The 21,499-nt window shown below is 40.8% G+C and overlaps 1 protein-coding gene across 1 annotated transcript in view; it reads left to right on the top strand.

The window, feature by feature from the left end:
- CSMD1 (CUB and Sushi multiple domains 1) overlaps nucleotides 1-21,499 on the top strand; it is a 2,028,540-nt gene that overhangs the window by 1,519,111 nt on the left and 487,930 nt on the right. The window contains exons 18-19 of the mRNA XM_084623138.1: nucleotides 8,442-8,630; nucleotides 16,497-16,613. Of these exons, the coding sequence (XP_084479264.1) occupies nucleotides 8,442-8,630; nucleotides 16,497-16,613 (306 nt within the window). The remainder of the gene's footprint in view (nucleotides 1-8,441; nucleotides 8,631-16,496; nucleotides 16,614-21,499) is intronic.

Genomic DNA, 21,499 nt, shown 5'->3' with positions numbered 1-21,499 from the left:
TCTTTAAGACTGAATATATCAAAAACTACTTCAGATCTGTCGATAATTCATTAGCTCCATATCTTTAATATCTGCAATCTGTCTTTTGTTGTCATTTATTAATACGTCTTATGGAAAATTAATGGTTTGTATTCATCATCCTGATTGCCTTAGAGTAGAAATTTGCAGAGAGATTTCCTCCTGCTCAGTTATGTTGTTTTTTTCAGAAACATACACTCCTATACATTCCCTGGTGTGTTAAAATATACTATTCGACATTGGTGAGGCCTCATCTGGAGTACTGTGTCCAGTTTTGGGCCCCACACTTCAAGAAGGATGTGGATAAATTGGAGAGAGTCCAGCGAAGGGCAACAAAAATGATTAGGGGTCTGGAACACATGAGTTATGAGGAGAGGCTGAGGGAGCTGGGATTGTTTAGCCTGCAGAAGAGAAGAATGAGGGGGGATTTGATAGCTGCTTTCAACTACCTGAAAGGGGGTTCCAAAGAGGATGGCTCTAAACTGTTCTCAATGGTAGCAGATGACAGAACGAGGAGTAATGGTCTCAAGTTGCAGTGGGGGAGGTTTAGATTGGATATTAGGAAAAACTTTTTCACTAAGAGGGTGGTGAAACACTGGAATGCGTTACCTAGGGAGGTGGTAGAATCTCCTTCCTTAGAGGTTTTTAAGGTCAGGCTTGACAAAGCCCTGGCTGGGATGATTTAACTGGGAATTGGTCCTGCTTTGAGCAGGGGGTTGGACTAGATGACCTTCTGGGGTCCCTTCCAACCCTGATATTCTATGATTCTATGATTTGAAACATGGGACATAGAAGTCATATTTTGATTATGCATACAAACAATAATTAATAATAATACATTTCATATTATCACATGTAGCAAATGTTCTGGCTGATCCATCAGAAATTTCTTTAAGGAAAACAATATTTCCATGACTGAGTAGGAAATGAAAGTGTTTGTAGCACTCACATTCTAATTAGGACAAAATATAGCTCAAATAAGGATACTCCCTTTCTGACCATCAGACTACATGACTGTGGCTAATCTTTGCAGAAAATCTTCAGTAGGTCCCCTTAAAAATCTAGCATAATTAGCATTATGACTTCCCTTAAATCAAATGAAATATTCTTGGGAATAAAAACTATGAGGACATCTTTTTATTCATGATAGCAAATGAACAGCATTTACAAAAATTACAAATTTGACGAGGGTGACAAACATCATTAACATCCTTCAGATACCCTACGGTCAGTTTCAGAAATGGTAACTTAGAACTAAAAAGCTCCTTATTTCCTTTTAATTTATAGAAGAGATAATTCTTGTGGACAATCCAGATACAGGGCCAGATTTTCAGCTATGGTGGTGGAGTACACAGCACAAATCTGGGGAGGCAAGTAAAGTAGCATAAATTCCACCTTCATACTTTCCCAGTCTTGGAGCCATTGCAGGGCTGGGGAAGGGGGACGGGGGGGAGGTACCATGATACAGTCACTGCCTTTCTGGGGGGAGAGAGCAGCTCCCCACCACCACCACTCCAAGGTGGGTAGGTGGGGCCATTGGGGCAGAATCAGGGAGGGTTGTAGTGTGCCTAGGGCCGCAGATTGACTTAATCTGGCCCAGAATGTAAAGATTCATTGATTGTTGGTTCCTCTAAATTCCCATATGACGTGAAAGTGGTTGTTATTAACATGACATGATCACACAACAGTATAACCTCAAAGATACAAACACCAGAGTTACGGACTTACCAGTAAACTGGACACCATGTGGACCCAGAACTAATCAATCAGGGAGCAGGGAGACAAAATAAATCAACCCCCCCCAAAAAACCCTGGCAAATACTGTACTGCCTCGGGGCTCAGGGCTTCAGCTAAGAGGGGAGGGAGGGGTTCGGGCTGTAGCCATGGGGGCGGAGGAGAAGGGGTCAGGGCTCTGGGCAGAGGCTTGGGGCTTCTGACCCTCAGGAGCACTGGGGCTCAGGTCTTTAGACCCGGGGGAGCGCTGGGGCTTGGGGCTTCAGCCCGCGGCTCAGTTCCTGGCTTCAGCCCCGCAGAGACTCAGGGCTGTAGCTACAAGGGGGAGCGCTGGTTTCAGCCACAGTACTCCCGACATAGCTAAACCCCTGAGCCACAGCGCTCCCTGCAACTGAAACCTGGAGTGGAGCCATGGGGAGTCCTGAGTGGCCCCAGCTGGGAACGGAGCTGTGGGGCGAAGCCCTGAGTCTTGGTGCCCCCCAACACACACACATATCCAGGGAGGCTGAAACCAGGAGCGGAGCTGTGGGACTGAAGCCCCGAGCCCCCATTCCAGAGCCCCACTGCTCCAAGGATCAGAAGCTGACTCCCATCTGCTGCGGCTGCAGCCCCAACCCCCTCATGGCTGAAGTTTGTAACATCTTGTTCAGAGTTACATACAGCCTTCATTTCCGATGTGTCAGTAACTCTGAGGTTCTGGTTTCAGAGTAGCAGCCGTGTTAGTCTATATTCACAAAAAGAAAAGGAGTACTTGTGGCACCTTAGAGACTAACCAATTTATTTGAGCATAAGCTTTCGTGAGCTACAGCTCACTTCATCGGATGCAATGAAGGTTCTGCTGTATTATCATATCCTTATTATAGTTAAACCCTGAGTATCCAGTTCCCTATTATTAAACATGTAGGATTATCTGAAAATTGGATACAGTTTGTCCTGTGAATCCAAAATATATATCACAACTAATTGTATTCATCAAAAAATCAGTTATCTAAATATTTTGCAAAAAGAAAAGGAGTACTTGTGGCACCTTAGAGACTAACCAATTCATTTGAGCATAAGCTTTCGTGAGCTACAGCTCATTTCATCAGATGCATCCGATGAAATGAGCTATAGCTCACGAAAGCTTATGCTCAAATAAATTGGTTAGTCTATAAGGTGCCACAAGTACTCCTTTTCTTTTTGCGAATACAGACTAACACGGCTGTTACTCTGAAACCTAAATATTTTGGATACTGCCCCAGATATTTCGATAATTGGAGTTTGTCAGCATGTAATTTCACAATAGTAACAATTAAATGATTAAGAGATTGAATGTAAACAAAATATTTCTGATAGAGCTAATATGGAAAATAATGTAAGGTGAGTCCATGTTAGGATTCCCCTAGCTTTTATTACTTATATAATAAATTGTTTTTTATGCCCAGTGTAAATAGACATCAGTGAAAAATTTCAGATCTGCAGATCTTCCCTCAAAGACTTAGAGAGTTACAAATTTGTAGAGTTTCTTCAAGAGGTTTTCCATTTTTGTGTGTGCTTGTTTCTTTTATTATTTACCTAATTCTGCTCTTGTGATTTAATACCAGATATTGTAAAGAACAAGTTTACTCTAATATAAGGTAAATAGATCAAGGTCACATGGGAAGGGCATTATTAGGAAGATTTTCTTTGTGCTGTGACTATTTTTAGGAAAAATAATGGACTTCAGTCTCCAAGACTGTCATCCCATGACATTTCTGGAGTATTAAATTCACTAAAAACAGATAGCAAACAAACAAAGTTCACTCTAATACACACACTCACACTGGTTTAATAAGTTCAGTGTGTAATATTAAAGTGCCTTTGCATGCTGCCTTCATATTATAACAACAAATTCCTGTTTTCACTTTAAAGCTCAAATAATTAAACCCGTTACTAAAATAATTAATTTTAGTTCCAAGTAATTAAAGAATGTTTAATTGAATCAATGATGAAGAATCTCTGCAGCCAACACAACAAAAAATTTGAGAGATATGTCTAAATGCCAGTATCAACACAGCTCTTTAGAACTCAGTCTTTGGTATGGTATCATTTTAAAGGTCACTGTCTGTGTTTTGCTGTAATACTAAGCATTAACTAAAATCCCATATGTTTTAGGGGAGATACTGGTGTTTCAACAGACATCAGCATTTTTTGCGAAATGGAAACTAAGTTACAAATGTTAATATCTGGGAAGCTAAAAAGATATTGTGCTTTTAAAAACCTACACAAGAGAGGGAATTATTTTATGGATAATCAAGATCCCCATATTCAGAGTTTAAATGGATCGTTTTAAAAATACTTATGAATAGCTTGCTATTTCTCTTCTTGCACCTCTTCGGATACATCTATATCTTTGTCCATTCCTCTTCCTGCTTTTGCTTTTTGTCCTTCACCAAAGATAGTCTTTTAGAAAGAAAGCACAATTCACTTAAGTTAGCCATCTCATTATAAAATCCTAGTGGAGACAAGACACAGAGTAATTTTACCTCAGTGTGGCTAGTGGAGATAAACCCTGGACATTTCCCCCCACCCCCTCCCCCAAACACTTCCTCCTGTTTTTATCTCAAGGTAGTACACTGAGATTAAATAACCTCTTCTTTGTCTCCATTAGGATTTTACAGCAAAATAGTTATTTCAAATTAGTTATCTTGTTGTAAAAACAGTTTTTAGGAGTGAAGACAAGTCCAGTGGCCCTTTTGTAACACAAAAGGAAGCCTAGTTGAATTCAGATAGCAGCCTTATTCCATCAACATAAAGGATCAAGTGTGTTCTTAATGACACATCCGTTTCTAATGCACTCATGTTGTACCACGAGCCTGTAAGTATTCCATTCCATTTTATTTCACACTGGACTGGGTAGATCTTAGTCAATGTTTACCTCATATGTGTTGACTTTCTTTTCCTCCCCAAAATCCAACTCAAATATGATTTAATGCAATAGGTGTTTGTTTAATATTGTTACCACTACAGTATTTGCTGTAATTTGAGATTATGGGTGAAATCGAGAGCTCAAAGAAGGCAATGGGAGTTTGCCAGGATTTCACCCAAGAGTATAATATCCAGCAGTAACTTAGCTTGCTAAAACTACAAAACCATTTGAGTTCAGGTGGAAATGTGTTTTTTGGTTGTTAGAATTATATATATAATGAATGGGGTTTCTAATATGTTCACAGTCAAATGTTAAATATATAGAGAGAGTTAAACTACTCTTTTCAGAACTTGAATCCACAGTGCATTGCTCTGATACCAGTGTCTAATAAGATATAGTTTATTCTTATAGTATTTCAAATGGGATTGATAACACTGCTTATTATTAAAGTTGCCCAAACACTTGCCATTATAAGACCATTTGCAGTTGTTCATGACTTCACGAAACTTCAACAATTTGGGCTGAAATTTTAAATGCTGTGTGTCAGCCTACAACTCTTTTTTGGAAAATTTCAGCCAAACTCATTCAGCTGTTTGTAAGAGGCAGGGATGTGATGGGCAAGTAGACTAGGAACCAGTGGATAGAGAAGGCTGGAAGTTGTTGGGCAAGAAGACTGGGGTTGGTAACTGGGGGATGGGGAGACTGAACTGGGACCCATGAGGGAAATAGGGGACTGGGAGCCATGGGGCTGGGTGGGGTCAAGAACACTGAGGTCAGACAAGGATCCGGGGAAGAGAGGAGACTGAGACTGGTTGGACAAGGAGACTGGGACAAGTTGCTGTAAGTTCTGATAAAAGGATTTAAACCTAAGTACCAAGTTCACCATTACAGAAATACTTATAAGTACAAGTATGTGGAAATAGTACATAAATATTTATAAGTAAAAGTACTGGTATAAACACAGGTACTTTCAACTCTCGTATTCCTTGCAAGTGTCTAGTCAAAATATGGATAACTATCTGAATAATACAAGCATGTAGTAGAATAGAAAGAAAAAGAGCAAGAATGAAATTTTATTCATATACACAAATAAGCATGAAATAACAATGAAAAGAACCATATAAATGTAAATAAATGTATAAATGATAAATGTCTTTGTACATATTATAGATATATATAGACATCATATGTATATAAATGTAAGACAGCATCATTCCATGAAATGGGCATTTTTCTTCAGTAATTGCATACAATGTGATATATGCCATCATGTGCCAGCAATGCCCCTCTGCCATGTACATTGGCCAAACCAGACAGTCTCTACGCAGAAGAATATATGGACACAAATCTGATATCAGGAATCATAACATTCAGAAACCAGTAGGAGAACACTTCAATCTCTCTGGTCACTCAATAACAGACCTAAAAGTGGCAATTCTTCAACAACGAAAACTTCAAAAACAGACTCCAACATGAAGCTGCAGAACTGGAATTAATTTGCAAACTGGATACCATCAGATTAGGCCTGAATAGAGACTGGGAGTGGCTGGGTCATTACAAAACCTAAACTTAATTTCCCCAATACTAATTTCTCCCTACTGTTACTCACACCTTCTTGACACTCTCTTACCACTTCAAAAATTATATTTCCTCCCTTGGTATCCTGCTGTTAATTGATTTATCTCATTAGACTGACCTCACACTTGGTAAAGCAACCCCCCATCCTTTCATGTATTTATACCTGCTCCTGTATTTTCACTCCATGCATCCGATGAAGTGGGTTCTAACCCATGAAATCTTATGCCCAAATAAATTTGTTAGTCTCTAAGGTAATAAGGACTCCTCATTGTTTTATCCTGAAGATGGTTCCTTCTTGGCAGAGACTTCCATTTGCAGCTTGGCTGGGCAGCAAGTCTCTTCATTGCCAGTTGCAGTGACCAATCAGAAGTGAAGAGGACAGGGCTGCCATGCTCCCTAGGCTATGCAACATCAGGGCTAACAGAAAAAAAAAAAACCCTCATAGTTGGAATTTAGGGCCTGAATCTCCTGTGCCAAGAGAAGTGCATTCTGGGCGCTAACCAGAATTTGGGCAGTTGGAAGGGATGTGATTGTTTAATATATTTGAAAAAGTACTAGCAGATAAAAAGTTATTTGGCTTTAAGTACCTTTAAAATGAACCTAGATGCAAGTACTAAGCATATAAAATTTGAAGTACTTAAGTACAAGCATGCAGGGTGCTTCAAATACTTAATTATATACTACATGGAGGACGTGGGGGACTGGGAACCAGATTAGGGGAAACGGTGGTGGGAGAGAGGGAAGACAGATCTCACAAGGAATTGGAGTGTGGGGAAGAACTCAGGCTGGCTGATCAAAGAGATTGGGACAAGGAGCCCGGGAGAGGGCATTGCGGCAAGGAACCAGAAATAGGGTGGGAAACTGAAATTGGATGAGGTGCCCATGGAGGGGACACTATGATTGTGAGCCACTAGTAGGACAGTGGGAAGAGACAAGTTGGATGAGGATCCAGGAGGTGACCCTGGTTGGGCAAGGAGACTGGACTGGGAGAAGGAGGTAGGGGTGGGGAAGAGACAAAACTTGGACAAGAACAGGTTGGAGGGGATGGGGCACAACGGACCAAACTTTGCAGAAATGGGCAGAGGAATTTATGCCCACTAAAGCGCACACTGCTCCAGAGTCTTAATGGTTACTCAAGATTCCTGAGTCTCACCATTTCTTTGCTGTCAGCAAATCTGTGAAACCCACTGCTAAAATAGATCTCATCTTCCTCCAGCACTGGTCCACATAAAGGATAGCAACTTACTACTGCTTTTGTTTACTCCATTAGCTCAAGTGGCAGAGGTCTAACCCTGTTGATGAACTCTGTGGGTGTGCATACGATGCTACAATATGATGGAATTTTTGGTTCTTTCAGTTTGCTTTTCAGAAGACCTTTGAAATTAGACACAGAAAATAAAAACTATGTAAGAAGAACATTATTCGGGTTGAAAAGGCAAACACTGAAAAGATAAGGAATGCTACAACCTGTGCAACCTTAATTTGGCCCCCTTTTGTCTGGATGCATTATGATACAGACTTTAATTATATGATCACATTCTATTTTTTCAGCAGGGAACCTTAATTTTGGCATTTTCTAACTTTTGAGTGCTTGAATTTGCAACCTTAATGTTACTGTGATTGTTATTAATTTACTTTTATTAGCAGTAGCTGATTTTAAAGCCCACTGAATTCAGTAGAAAGACTCCTATTGAGCCTAATAGGCTGTGGATTAGGCCTAAGTTGGGCAGGAATTTGGAGCTACTAGATCTACAAGAAAACAATGTAAATGTTTTGGTGGAATCAGAGTGGGGGTGGAGGAGGAGTGGGGCTAGTGAAATAGTAGAGTAAAGGAAATAAACATTGAGAGATAAGAAAAAAAGGGGGAGGGAATGAAATGTTATTCTGACCTTCTCGTTAGACCTGTTTTGCTGTGCTCATTCAGACTTTTAGCTTCCTTTGGCTCTGGCTTTTCTTTTTGTCAGTATGAAATAAAAATACATTTTAAAGCTTTAATCATTTGATACTCCAGTTGGCCTTGGTCCTTTTTTATGTTTTAAGTCTCAGAAACACTGTCTTTGGTTTGAGAGCTTGACAGCATCTACAAGAGATTCAGGTGCCACATCACAGACTAGAAATAATTTCCGAATATTTTATTTGGAATACAGGATGTTTCTTCGTCCTCTGTTACCCTTCTCTTTCTGTTTTTTATTTACAGTAATTTCATTACATTTGTATATTTCAGGTGTTACACTGGAATCAGATTCCTGCCTTGACCCAGGGATTCCAGTGAATGGCCATCGCCATGGTAATAACTTCAGTGTCCGATCTGTAGTAACTTTTAGCTGTGATCCAGGATATACACTGAGTGATGAGGAACCACTCATATGTGAAAGAAACCATCAGTGGAATCATGCATTACCCAGCTGTGATGGTAGGTGCCCTATGCTTAAAATGACAATGTAAAAATCCAAGCAAGTGACTCTCTTCTGATTAATAACTAACTATGTCATTACTACTGCTACCCTCCCTTCCATCACACCAGAGTTCAAATCCTTTTAAAGTGTTTCTATTCATAATTGAAGCAATACTTTATATTTCTAGATTGCCTTTCAGGTAAGGAACTTAATGTTATTTACAAATAATTTAATTTGCAAATTGTAATCAATTAATGAATCACATCCCTGAGAGTTAGGTAAGAATAATCTTCATTTTACAGATGTGTGTGCGCTCTGAAATGCAGACAGGTTTTGTGACACAAAAGTTCTGGGAATAGAAAGCAGGGGTGAAATACTGGTGCCATGGAAATCCACGAAAGTTTTGCCATTGACTTCAGTGGTGCCAGGATTTCAGCCCAGAGTCCTGACTCCGAGTTCTCGACTCTAATTAACACATGCACCACTTCCTTGCTGTAAAGTCACAAAATACAAAATAAGTTTGTGAGACTCTATACTCAACTCGATGGCATTTCTCTGTCTATAACTTGATAAATTATAACTGCCATATCTGATCAATTCTAAAATTTCAGGAAATGTATTATTCATCAGGGGGCAGAACCATATGAATAGGGGTGAAAATCAGAAAACCAGAAGGGTAAAAGTTGGGTTTACATTAAGCCCCTGGCATCTGTTTAGCAGACCCTTTACCTTCAATCAGGACTGAAATGTGTATAGATCAAATAATTGATTGATGGTGGCATAGGAACACTCCCATCTTAACTCAGTGCATTGTCTCAACACAGTTTAAAGTGAAGGAGTACTTGTGGCACCTTAGAGACTAACCAATTAAATTGGTTATCATAAGCTTTCGTGAGCTACAGCTCACGAAAGCTTATACTCAAATAAATTGGTTAGTCTCTAAGGTGCCACAAGTACTCCTTTTCTTTTTGTGAATACAGACTAACACAGCTGTTACTCTGAAAACAGTTTAAAGTGTTGATAGCCTGAATGAATGAAAGAAAAAAGAATAATAATGATGGTGAGAGGGGGAAATGAGGGGGCACGCAGAGCCCCTAGCGTGGAGGGCACAATGGGAGACCCTGATATTGGGGGAGGTGAAAATGGGGGTTACACAGAGCCCCTGGAATGTGAGGATGGGGATAATGAGAGGCACAAAGAGCCCCTGGTGGGGGAGAATGGGGAACCCTGGTGGACGGGCTGGGGCAGGGGAAGAAAGCAATGAAGGGCACACAATCTCTGGTGGAGGGGAAATGGGAAGGATCCTGGCATAGGGGGAGGGAAGAATGGGGGACACACAGAGGCCCTGGCATGTGGGGGAAGCAGAAGAGGAATTTGCTGGGGGTCCCTGAAATAGTGGGGGATGGGAGAATGGCACACCAGAAGCCATGGAGGATGGTGGAGGGATGCAAAGAGCCCCTGGAGTGTGCAATGATCTCAGCCAACAGAAGCAAGAATGTGTGCACTCCCACATTATATTATATTATGTTTATTTTACTTGATTTATGTCCGAGCTGAAATGGTTGAGTCCAAATTTAAATTACAAACCTATAACTATGTGCAGGCTCTCAGATACTATGATCATGGGCATATATTAAATACCTAGATAACACTAAGAATAAAAACTTGCATTGTAAAACATAACTGGGAGGGAAAAACATATTAACTATGTAAACTTGGTATACGCTTGATCTAAAAATGAAAGAGCTCATTAATGGTTCAGCTTTTCACTGCCTTATGGGTTAATGCAATATGTGTACTGAAATATCTAATTTAGGTTCAGCTTTTGATACTGTGTGAAGTGCAACCAAAAGCATTCTCACTGAGGGTCTTATCCTACTCTAAATATATATTGCATGGTACACAGCTGCCAAACTTGTAAAATCAATGGTAGAAGGTATGAATGTGGAGGGGAAAAATGTCTCTTCATCAAGATGCTCCATCTTGGAAAGATTGAGGTGTGGTGACAACACAGTATTATGGATGTGTGTAGCTACTCTACACTGGAGCTCTGTTTGAAAACTGGAAACAAAGTATTCAGACTGGAGGCCAGTGAATATTACAGTATTCTGTCAACATATATTTGAGTAAAAAAAGGGAATTTGCTTTTCCTGCATTTGCACCTCTTTTGTGTTCTTTCCCCTCTCCCCCCAGATGTTCTAGTTATCAATTATTGGGAGAAACAGCAAATTTTACGTGAACTGTATACAGTAATATTCAAATTGTTAAGCTAAACATGTATGTATGTACTCAAGCAACCTGATTCATCCTATCTGGGAAGGAAAACCTGCAAAGATTTCCAAAGAAAACTAGTCAACACAGCTCACATTTTGATTTTAGAACACTGAATATGGTCAGTACTGAAGCTGCTCATGAGCAATCTACAGACTAATTATTATTTGCAGAAATTATTCCTTGAATAATTTTAAACAGCTCATGAACAGTTTGTGAATGAAAAGAGAGGCAAAAGGTATTGAAGCAATTATTAACTGACTTATTCGCTGAGCTCTAGTGAAATCACAGTTCAACATAGTTCCTGCTGAACCATATTTTAGCGTAGTTTGCCAAGCTACCATGGACAACATAAAATCATGTTCAAAGACTGTAATAAAATTGATTTTCAGACCTCTAGCATATTTACAAACACTCTTCTAACACAGTTGAACTCCATCTACTTCATATGGTGAAATCCAGTTGAAAATGGATCAGATAGAGCTGTATTTTTTTAAACAAATTTCAAACATTATACTCTGGTGTGAACTTATAGTCTTGGCCTTCACAACATCCTCTGGCTCTGTGCAATGTTTGAAGAAATACTTCCTTTTGTTCGTTTTAAACCTGCTGCCTATTAATTTCATTTGGTGACCCCTTAGTTCTTGCGTTTTGAAAAGGAGTAAATAACACTTCCTTATTTATTTTCTCCATACCTGTCATGATTTTATAGACCTCTATCATATCCCCCCTTAGTTTTCTCTTTTACAAGCTAAAAAGTCCCAATCTTATTAATCTCTCTTCATACGGAAGCTGTTCGATACCCCCTTTAGCATCTTGATCGTCCAGTGGCCCCACTGGTTGTTTAGCAGGCTTCCTGCTTCTGATGTACTTAAAAAAAAATTCCTAATTATGTTTTTACACTTCACTGGCCAGAGTTTGTTTCTTTTTATTTTCTTCATTAGCATTTAACTTCCACTTTTTAAAGGATGCCTTTTTGCCTCTCACTTCTTCTTTTACTTTGCTCCTTAGCCATGGTGGCACTTTTTTGGTTCAATTACTATGTTTTTTTTAATTTGGGGTATACAGTTAAGTTGAGCCTCTGTTATGGTGTCTTTAAAAAGTTTCCATGCACCTTGCAGGGATTTCACTTTGGGTACTGTATCTTTTAATTTCTGTTTAACTAACTTCCTCATTTGTGTGTAGTTTTTAATTTATTTATTTATTTATTTATTTATTTTGTGGGATGGCCACATTACTCATAAAGAGCAAATTACTTTAGTAAGAGTTTTTTGTGGTCACTAGCTTTGACAATCAGCCAGGGTTTTTTAATTGACTAAAAATAAATTAAATACTATTTAGGTCAATTATAATATACACTCAGTATTTACACTAAAATTGTCATCATGTCCTTGCGGGGCATGCAAATCCCATAAGATTGCAATATGCAGAGTTAATTTTTTTCGGTGAAAGTTTGGCCTTATGTTCAAGATCCAGCATCCACACTATATGCTAGGGAATTGTAGAGACCTTCTGAAGCAGGGCAGAAGAAAAGCTAAGGTAAATGAGCTCCACATCACTTCTCTTGTTTTTCATTCCATCCCACTCACACGCCCTTCTAGGGTCCTGGGACTCTTAGACTCTTGAACTCCCTTCTACAACTCAATTTTATTTGGGCAGAAAACAAGTCCTGGGATTTTTTTTTAAGGGCCTATGGTTATCTTTCAGCTAGGAAAGAATGCAGTACATGTGTTTAGGGGTTATTGACATCACTCCCATGAAGGCAGTCTGTCACTCCAACTCTGGAATAGTTCCTATTTTTAAGAAAGGGAAAAAATGTGATCCGGGTAATTATAGGCCTGTTAGTTTGACATCGTAGTATGCAAGGTCTTGGAAAAAAATTTGAAGGAGAAGGTAGTTAAGGACATCGAAGTCAATGGTAAATGGGACAAAATACAACATGGTTTTACAAAAGGTAGATTGTGCCAAACCAACCTGATCTCCTTCTTTGAGAAAGTAACAAATTTTTTAGACAAAGGAAACGCAGTGGATCTAATTTACCTAGATTTTAGTAAGACATTTGTTACCGTGCCACATGGGGAATTATTAGTTAAATTGGAAAAGATGGGGATCAATAGGAAAATTGAAAGGTGGATAAGGAATTGGTTAAAGGGGAGACTACAACGGGTCCTACTGAAAGGTGAACTGTCAGGCTGGAGGGAGGTTACCAGTGAAGTTCCTCAAGGATCGGTTTTGGGACCAATCTTATTTAATCTTTTTATTACTGACCTTGGCACAAAAAGTGGGAGTGTGCTAATAAAGTTTTCGGATAATACAAAGCTGGGAGGTATTGCCAATTTAGAGAAGGACCGGGATATCTTACAGGAGGATCTGGATGACCTTGTAAACTGGAGTAATAGTAATAGAATGAAATTTAATAGTGAGAAGTGTAAAGTCATGCATTTAGGGATGAATAACAAGAATTTTAGTTATAAGCTAGGGACGCATCAATTAGAAGTAATGGAGGAGGAAAAGGACCTTGGAGTATTGGTTGATCATAGGATGACTATGAGCTGCCAATGTGATATGGCCATGAAAAAAGCTAATGCGGTCTTGGGATACATCAGGAGAGGTATTTCCAGTAGGGATAAGGAGGTTTTACTACCGTTATACAAGGCACTGATGAGACCTCACCTGGAATACTGTGTGCAGTTCTGGTCTCCCATGTTTAAGAAGGATGAATTCAAACTGGAACAAGTACAGAGAAGGGCTACTAGGATGATCCGAGGAATGGAAAACTTGTCTTATGAAAGGAGACTCAAGGAGCTTGGCTTGTTTAGCCTAACTAAAAGAAGGTTGAGGGGAGATATGATTGTGCTCTTTAAATATATCAGAGGGATAAATACCAGAGAGGGAAAGGAATTATTTAAGCTCAGTACCAATGTGGACACAAGAACAAATGGATATAAACTGGCCACCAGGAAATTTACACTAGAAATTAGACGAAGGTTTCTAACCATCAGAGGAGTGAAGTTTTGGAATAGCCTTCCAAGGGAAGCAGTGGGGGCAAAAGATCTATCTGGCTTTAAGATTAAACTCGATAAGTTTATGGAGGAGATGGTATGATGGGATAACATGGTTTTGGTCATTAAATATTCATGGTAAATAGGCCCAATGGCCTGTGATGGGATATTAGATGGGGTGGGATCTGAGTTACCCAGGAAAGAATTTTCTGTAGTATCTGTATGATGAATCTTGCCCATATGCTCAGGGTTTAGCTGATCGCCATATTTGGGGTCGGGAAGGAATTTTCCTCCAGGGCAGATTGGAAGAGGCCCTGGAGGTTTTTCGCCTTCCTCTGCAGCATGGGGCACGGGTCACTTGCTGGAGGATTCTCTGCTCCTTGAAGTCTTTAAACTATTATTTGAGGACTTCAATAGCACAGATATAGGTGTGAAGTTTTTTGCAGGAGTAGTGGGTGAAATTCTGAGGCCTGCGTTGTGCAGGAGGTCAGACTAGATGATCATAACGGTCCCTTCTGACCTAAATATCTATGAATCTATGGAAGAGTGGCACATTTAGGTAACAACATCAAACTGATTACAATAAGCAAAAGGTTGCCACATCAAAGAGACTAGTGATACTGCTGGCTGAGGATTTTTCCACAAAACATTTTTAAATTGGAAAATGCCAATCTGTCATAAAACTGTTCATGGAAAAGAGTCACTTTCAACAAATTACTTATTTTGAAATATTTTTTTTGGTCAAAATGGCCCTTTTTGTCTTTCTAAAAAAAACTGAGTTTCAGTTCAAAACTACTTTTTATTTTGAAAATTAAGTTAATTCAAGATAAAAATTTGTTTAAAAAATTTCAAAAGTGGGAGAATGAAAATAAATGTTTCAAAATGATTTAAATCAAATGTTTTTAATGACCTTATCTGAAATATTTTCAGATTTTCAGTTTGAATTTTTTATTGAGGTTTCAACTGTTCATCCCAATTCAGGTTGGGAAACTTTTACAAACTCTCAAGAATTCTTGCAGGGTAGGAGAACTGTTTCCTGCCCAAGTCCACCTACTGATGATTTCATAGACATCAGATTGCAACTTCAGGTAGGAAATAAACAGAAGAAAACGCTAATAGAAAATGCCATAAAACAGGGTAATGTACATCTTCTTTGTAATATAAAGCAGAGAATAAAAAGAACCCCATGTAATGGGACCCAATAGTCAACTATCCCCCCAAATAATATAATTGAAAGTAATGCTTTATGTAGTTTTCAGCCGTGGCTCCATAGTTAAGGATGAGTTGGAATTTTGCACTTATATATAGTTTTTAGTCGGGGGGAGGGAGAATGTGTGTGTATGTGGGCACATATATAATATACCAAAACAATTTCACTATTACCACATATTTATAAATATAAGAATGATCACTTCTTCATATCTGAACTCATTTGCCTGTTTAAATGTGGTCAGAGGTCCTCACAATTCTGGTCCATGGCACAGGTTCATAAATATATAAATTTATGTTTATTGAATTATTAAAAAACTTCAGCAACATCTCAGGATAGTGGGGAGAAGTCAAAATGGCATTTCAGCTATAATGCTACAGTGTTGTAAGCACACTATCACTGCAAGTTTATTGTACATATTCATCTAGCTACTACTATTTATCTACTACAATTAGTTCAGTTTTAACAGACAGAAAACAAAAAGCAAGCTAGTGCTTTATCATATTATTTGTTAAATATTTAGTTTATTAAAATTTTAAAATAAAGCAAGAAAGAGATAGACATCAGAGGCAACCACAGTATAATTATGAGATCAATGAGCAATTCACCTGCATATAAATACAAATCTTAAATGATACTTAATGTGCCATGCAAATTTAAGAAGCCTACTTTAACAAATGTTAGTATACATGTTTTCTAGTCTAGTTTTTTGCCTTTGAGAATATTCAGCTACAAATATCTTAGTAATGATGGCACTATTCACATTTCTGGAAAAAGTGGAAAAATCTCCATATCTATCTTTTTTCTGCAGAACATGGAGGGAAAAGGCATATTATTTTTCTGAAAAAGCTTGTAAAAGTTTTAATGTGATGCAAACTGCCTGAAGTACTCTTCCCTTTAAATATATAATCCATTACAACTATATGTGAAAGGTTTCATACTCTGAAGTAGGTCATACTGAAGATAAGTTCCATCCTATTCCTCATTGGTTCATATCACAGTATGGTGCACCTGTTGTTTGGTATTCTTGTGTCTTTTTGTTACACTTGATACTTTACTCCATCTATATTAAAAGATAACAGTTGCCACATTTGTTACCCTACAGTACAGTATTTATCCTTGTCCTTATCACTCTTCTACTTAACTGTGCTCTCTAAAATGTACCAAGGAAACCAGCCACTCTCTGGTAACTCTGTGTCTTAATGCAAGCATACATATATTACATCTGCTGATATTCTAATGTGCATTGAGAAGTAACTATCTTAAAATAAATCATAATTTGTCTCCCGGTCACTGTACTGATAAATGTATCAAGGAAAAATGACCAATAGCAGTATCTGAGTTTTAGTCTCTGCAGCAGAGTGCCCAATATAATGACATTCTCTTTCTTTCTTATTAAGCTCTGTGTGGTGGCTATATTCATGGGAAGAGTGGAACCATTCTGTCGCCGGGTTTTCCTGATTTTTATCCAAACTCTTTAAACTGCACTTGGACTATTGAAGTGTCACATGGCAAGGGTAAGAATATAATACGAATTGGAAATGTACAGAACAGTATATCACTAAAAAAACTGCTTCAGACAGAATTAAATTGATTTTTTTTAATCTGTGGAAAAAGGAAATCTGTAATTAATTTCCCCAAATAAATACTTTTAGATGTGGTAATGACCTTACTTTTTTTGTGTTAAAACTTTTGAAAAGGGGGATAAAAAAGTTTCCTTTTAAGAGTGACAGACCTGAAACACACTAGTGGTACTAGCCTTGTCAGATATTTGTGGTTTATGAATGTTATCATTTATTTTGAAGGAAGATAGAGATGCAGCAGGAAGAGGAAAGAGATTAAAATAACATCAGTGGCTAATTAAGAGTACAATTAAAATATACATTTTGGGTCAAGTGTAGCAAGGGCTTAAAGTCAAATTGATGGCATTTCTCTGTTTGTAACTTTTTAAATTGATACTGGGAGCTAAAGATATCAGGGAGAAATCCATGTCTGGCGGAGCTAAGTACAATAAGAAGAAAAAAGTTAAATGTGTGAGGAACAAAAGAAATCCTAGTGATGGTATGTGCCCATTACTAGAGGGAGAGGGTAAAACCATTAATAATGATGCAGAAAAGGCAGAAGTTTCCAAGACCTATTTCTGTTTTTTATTTGGAAAGAAGGAAGATGAAGTATTCATATTACATGAGGAAGTTGAAGAACCTTTCAATATATTTGTAATTAAAGAGGTCATTAAACAACATTTACAGGACAGAAATATTTTAAAATCAGCAGGCTGGATAACTTTACCCTAAACGTCCTAGCAGATTTGGCCCACCCATGTTCATTTTTAATATGTGTTTGAAGACTAGGTAACTATAGTCCAGTTCTTCTTTGAGTGCTTGCTCATGTTGATTCCAGGTAGGTACGTGTGCACCACATGCACAGTTGTTGGAAGGTTTTTCCCCTAGCAATACCTGTTGGGATGGCTGTGGAGCCCCCTGAAGTCGCGCCTTCATGACGGTGTATATAGGTCCCCGCCAACCTACTGCCTCTTCAGTTCTTTCTTACGGCCCATGACAGTCGTTGGAACTGCTTTCTTCTCTCTTGCTACAGTAAGCAATCCCCCAGTGGACTTTCTCTTTGTACCTGTAAATAGTTAACTTAGTGTTGGTTAGTGTTTCAAGTAGTTTTATAATTAGTTAGATAAGTCCCTCCCAAGGACTGGGGCATGCCCTCAGTCTCAAGGGTTCAAACCATGGAGGTCCTGCCAGAAGTCTATGCCCCAGGGCAACCCAAATGACTCTTGCTTAAAGTGCTTGGGGGGAACCCACCGGACAGACAGTTGTAAGATATGGAAAGGCTTCCACCGATGATCCAAAAAGAAGAGGGAGTTTAGGTTAAAGCTACTCTTCATGGAGTCAGCTATCCATCCCCAGCTTGCACAGCCCGCATAGGACCCGAAACCCAACACTTAGTTGTGAAGCGTACCAGCCTCGCTGAGAGAGGCTGAAGCACTAAAAAGCACTGTGGGTTTAGAGACCCACAGCACCACCACTCCCTGGCACCAAAGCCCTCCAGATACCGGCACCGCTCACATTCTCTGGTGCTGCACAAGAAGCAGAAGAGAGCTGAGAGGGAGTGTTCACCCAGTTAGAGCAGTGGAATGCGAAAGCACTAGCGGAGCGTGTCCCGTGCTGGGACACTCAGCCCGTGCTCCAGCTAAACTGCCAGCATTGACTCCAACCTTGCAGAGAGGTCAGTCGAGTCCGGTATTGGTGGATTCCCCCACATGGGAGAGCCCCGTGGAGAATCTGGATCTTCCGTCTACTCTGGACATGTTTGAGCCGGCCAGGGACCCCATAGCTATGACAGCTCTGCAGTCCCCGACATTGGCACTGCAGAGCAGCAATGTCCCTTCCAAGGGTAAATTGACCATGATGCAGCACTGGTCACCCTCCCCTCAACACTCCTGTCTGACACTGCCGCGTTTGGCAACGCCGTGGTAATAGAGATCGCAGTTGTCTTCAGACTCAGTTGGAGTCATATGTCTCGGCACTATTCAAGGCAGGAGTAGGGACAGCAGTCCCTTCTGATGCCCTGGCCACCGCAATGGCAGGTGCCAGCGCAGTGGCCCTTCTGGACCCTGTGGCCCTACCACCAAGCCCAGAGGCCAGGCTCCAGATCTCTGTCAGTCGCCTCAGAAAGCTGGGCTCCTCTGACATCCTCTATTGCCCGGGAACCACCACAAGGCTCCAAGACTGGTGTCTAGGCCGGCACCGAGGCCGACGCCCAAGCCGGCACTGAGACCAGGCTGGTACCACCTCCAGCACCATGCAAGAGACATCATCTCAGGGTGAGCCTCATCCTCATCCTCCCCAGACAAGGCGGTAGTGGGCTTATCTGCCATGTTGCCAGCTATGGACAACAGAGCCTACCAGGAGCTACACCGGAGGGTGGCACAGAACTTGGGCCTTCAGGCAGAGGAGGTATCAGAGGAGACTGACCCCATAGTGGATATTCTGACACCCAAGGCTCCTTCAAGGGTGGCCTTACCCCTGATTAAGACCATCCAAAACACCACTAAGACCTTATGACACTTCCTCCTCTTGTCCCCTCCACAGCCAAAGGGGTGGAGAGAAAGTACTTTGTACCCTCAATAGGGTATGGGTACCTATTTACCCACCCTCATCCAGGCACACTAGTTGTGGTGACCGCAAATGAGAAAGAGAGGCAAGGACACCAGGGACCGGTGCCCAAATCTAAGGAGGAAAAGAAGCTGGACCTCTTCATCTAAAAAGTCTACTCTACTGGAGGGCTCCAGCTTTGGATTGCCAACCAGAGAGTGGTCCTCAGCTGCTACAATTTTAATTCTTGGACCACTCTGACTAAGTTTAAAGAGTTGCTTCCAGTTGAATCCTGGTCAGAGTTTGGAGCCATCCTCAAAGAAGGTAAAGTTATAGCAAGGACCTCCTTGCAAGCCACACTGGACTCTGCAGACTTGGCAACCCACACGATGTTGACCGCTATAGCCACTCGAAGGAGCTCTTCGCTGCAGTCTTTGGGCTTCCTGTACGAGGTCCAGCAAACAATCCAAGACTTGCCCTTCAACATCTCAGGTTTGTTCTTGGAGCAAACAGACGCTAAGCTCCACAGTCTCAAGGACTGATGAGCAACATTAAAATCTCTGGGCCTCCATACACCAACCACACAAAGGAAGCATTTGAAACCTCAGCCTCCACCACACTTCTACCCTGCTCATTCTAGACAGGATTACAGCAGGAAGCGGGGCACACCATCCCTCTTCGAACCAAGGCCAGGGCTTGAGAGGCAGTCTTCAGCCCCCAAGCAAATCTTTTGAAGGTGCGCCCAGGGGCAATGCATCAGGCAAAATCCCGGGTCCTTTTCTCTGTTTAGTGAACCATCTATCCCATTTCTACCATGCCTGGGCCTGAGTCACCTCAGACCAGTGGGTCTTGCTCATGGTACAGTTGGGATATTCTCTCCAATTCTGCTCCCTTTCTCCCTCCCACCCCTCATTCCCTGTCCCTCTTAAGGGACCTTCTCATGAGCAACTTCTCATGCAGGAGGAAGTGCTTTTAGAAGTCAGAGCAGTAGAGGAGGTCCCTCAGGAGTTCAGGGGCAAGGGGTTTTATTCCTGAAATTTCCTAATCCCAAAAGCCAAACGTGAGCTAAGGCCAATTTTAGATCTGTGAAGCTTCAACAGATTCATGAAAAAGCTGAAGTTTTGCATGGTCTCCCTGGCTTCCATTATTCCTTCCCTGGATCCAGGGGACTGGTATGCCGACTTTGACTTGAAAGACGTGTACTTTCACATGTCAATAGTCCCATCCCACAGGCGGTTCCTCTGCTTCATGGTCAACAGTACCCATTATTAGTTTATGGTTCTCCCCTTTGGGCTATCGGTGGGTGCTCAGGTGTTCACCAAGTGCATGTTGGTTGTAGCCAGTTGACACCAAATGTGTCAAAGTCAGCTTTAACCCCCACCCAGAGGATAGAGTTCATCAGAGCTCTCCCAGAGGATAGAGTTCATCAGAGCTCTGCTAGACTCAGGTCAAGCCAAAGCATTCCTTCCAGAATCACATTTTCTGACCTTGCGCACCATCATAGAGGACTTACAACGATATCCCACTGCTATGGTGTGAAATTGCCTGAAGCTGCTTGGTCATATGGCCACTTGTATATATTTAATACATCATGCGAGACTTCGGTTCCAACCTCTTCAGGCCTAGCTGGCCTCAGTGTACAGGCCAAACAGAGACCAGATAGACAAAATAGTTATACTTCCTCCTCTGGTTATCGAGTCCCTCCTGTGGTGGCTCAACCCGCAAGCGGTGTGTACAGGAATTGCCTTCTCCAGGCCCCAACCCTCGTTGTCTCTAGTCACAGATGCACTGGCAATTGGATGGGGGGGTGCACTTAGGAAGACTCAGAACTCAAGGCCTCTGGTCCCAGGCAGAACTTTCGCTACGCATCAACATCAGAGAGCTAAGAGCAATTCGCCTTGCCTACCAAATGTTCCAAACCCATCTGGAGGGCAGGTGGCAGCAACGTTCTATATAAATAGACAGGGTGGTGCTTGCTCCTCTCCCCTATGCCAGGAAGTGTTCAAGCTGTGGGACTTCTGCATTGCCCACTCAATACATCTAGAGGCATCGTATCTTCTGGGTTCTCAGAATGAACTGGCCGATCATCTCAGCAGGTCATTTCACAATCATGAGTGGTCCCTCTGCCCGGATGTCATGAACAACATCTTCCAACAGTGGGGATTTCCCCAGATAGATTTGTTTGTGACAAAGCACAATAGGAAGTGTCACCTGTTTTGCTCCTTCCTAAATCGCAGCCCAGGCTCCCTCTCAGATGCTTTTCTCTTCCCTTGGAAGGACCACCTGCTATATGCATT

The sequence above is a fragment of the Lepidochelys olivacea genome, assembly GCF_965140295.1.
Source record: "Lepidochelys olivacea isolate rLepOli2 genome assembly, chromosome: 3".
NCBI classification, from domain to species: domain Eukaryota; kingdom Metazoa; phylum Chordata; order Testudines; family Cheloniidae; genus Lepidochelys; species Lepidochelys olivacea.
The sequence above is the reverse complement of the archived record's forward strand: the minus strand, read 5'-3'. Positions and strand labels throughout refer to the sequence as shown.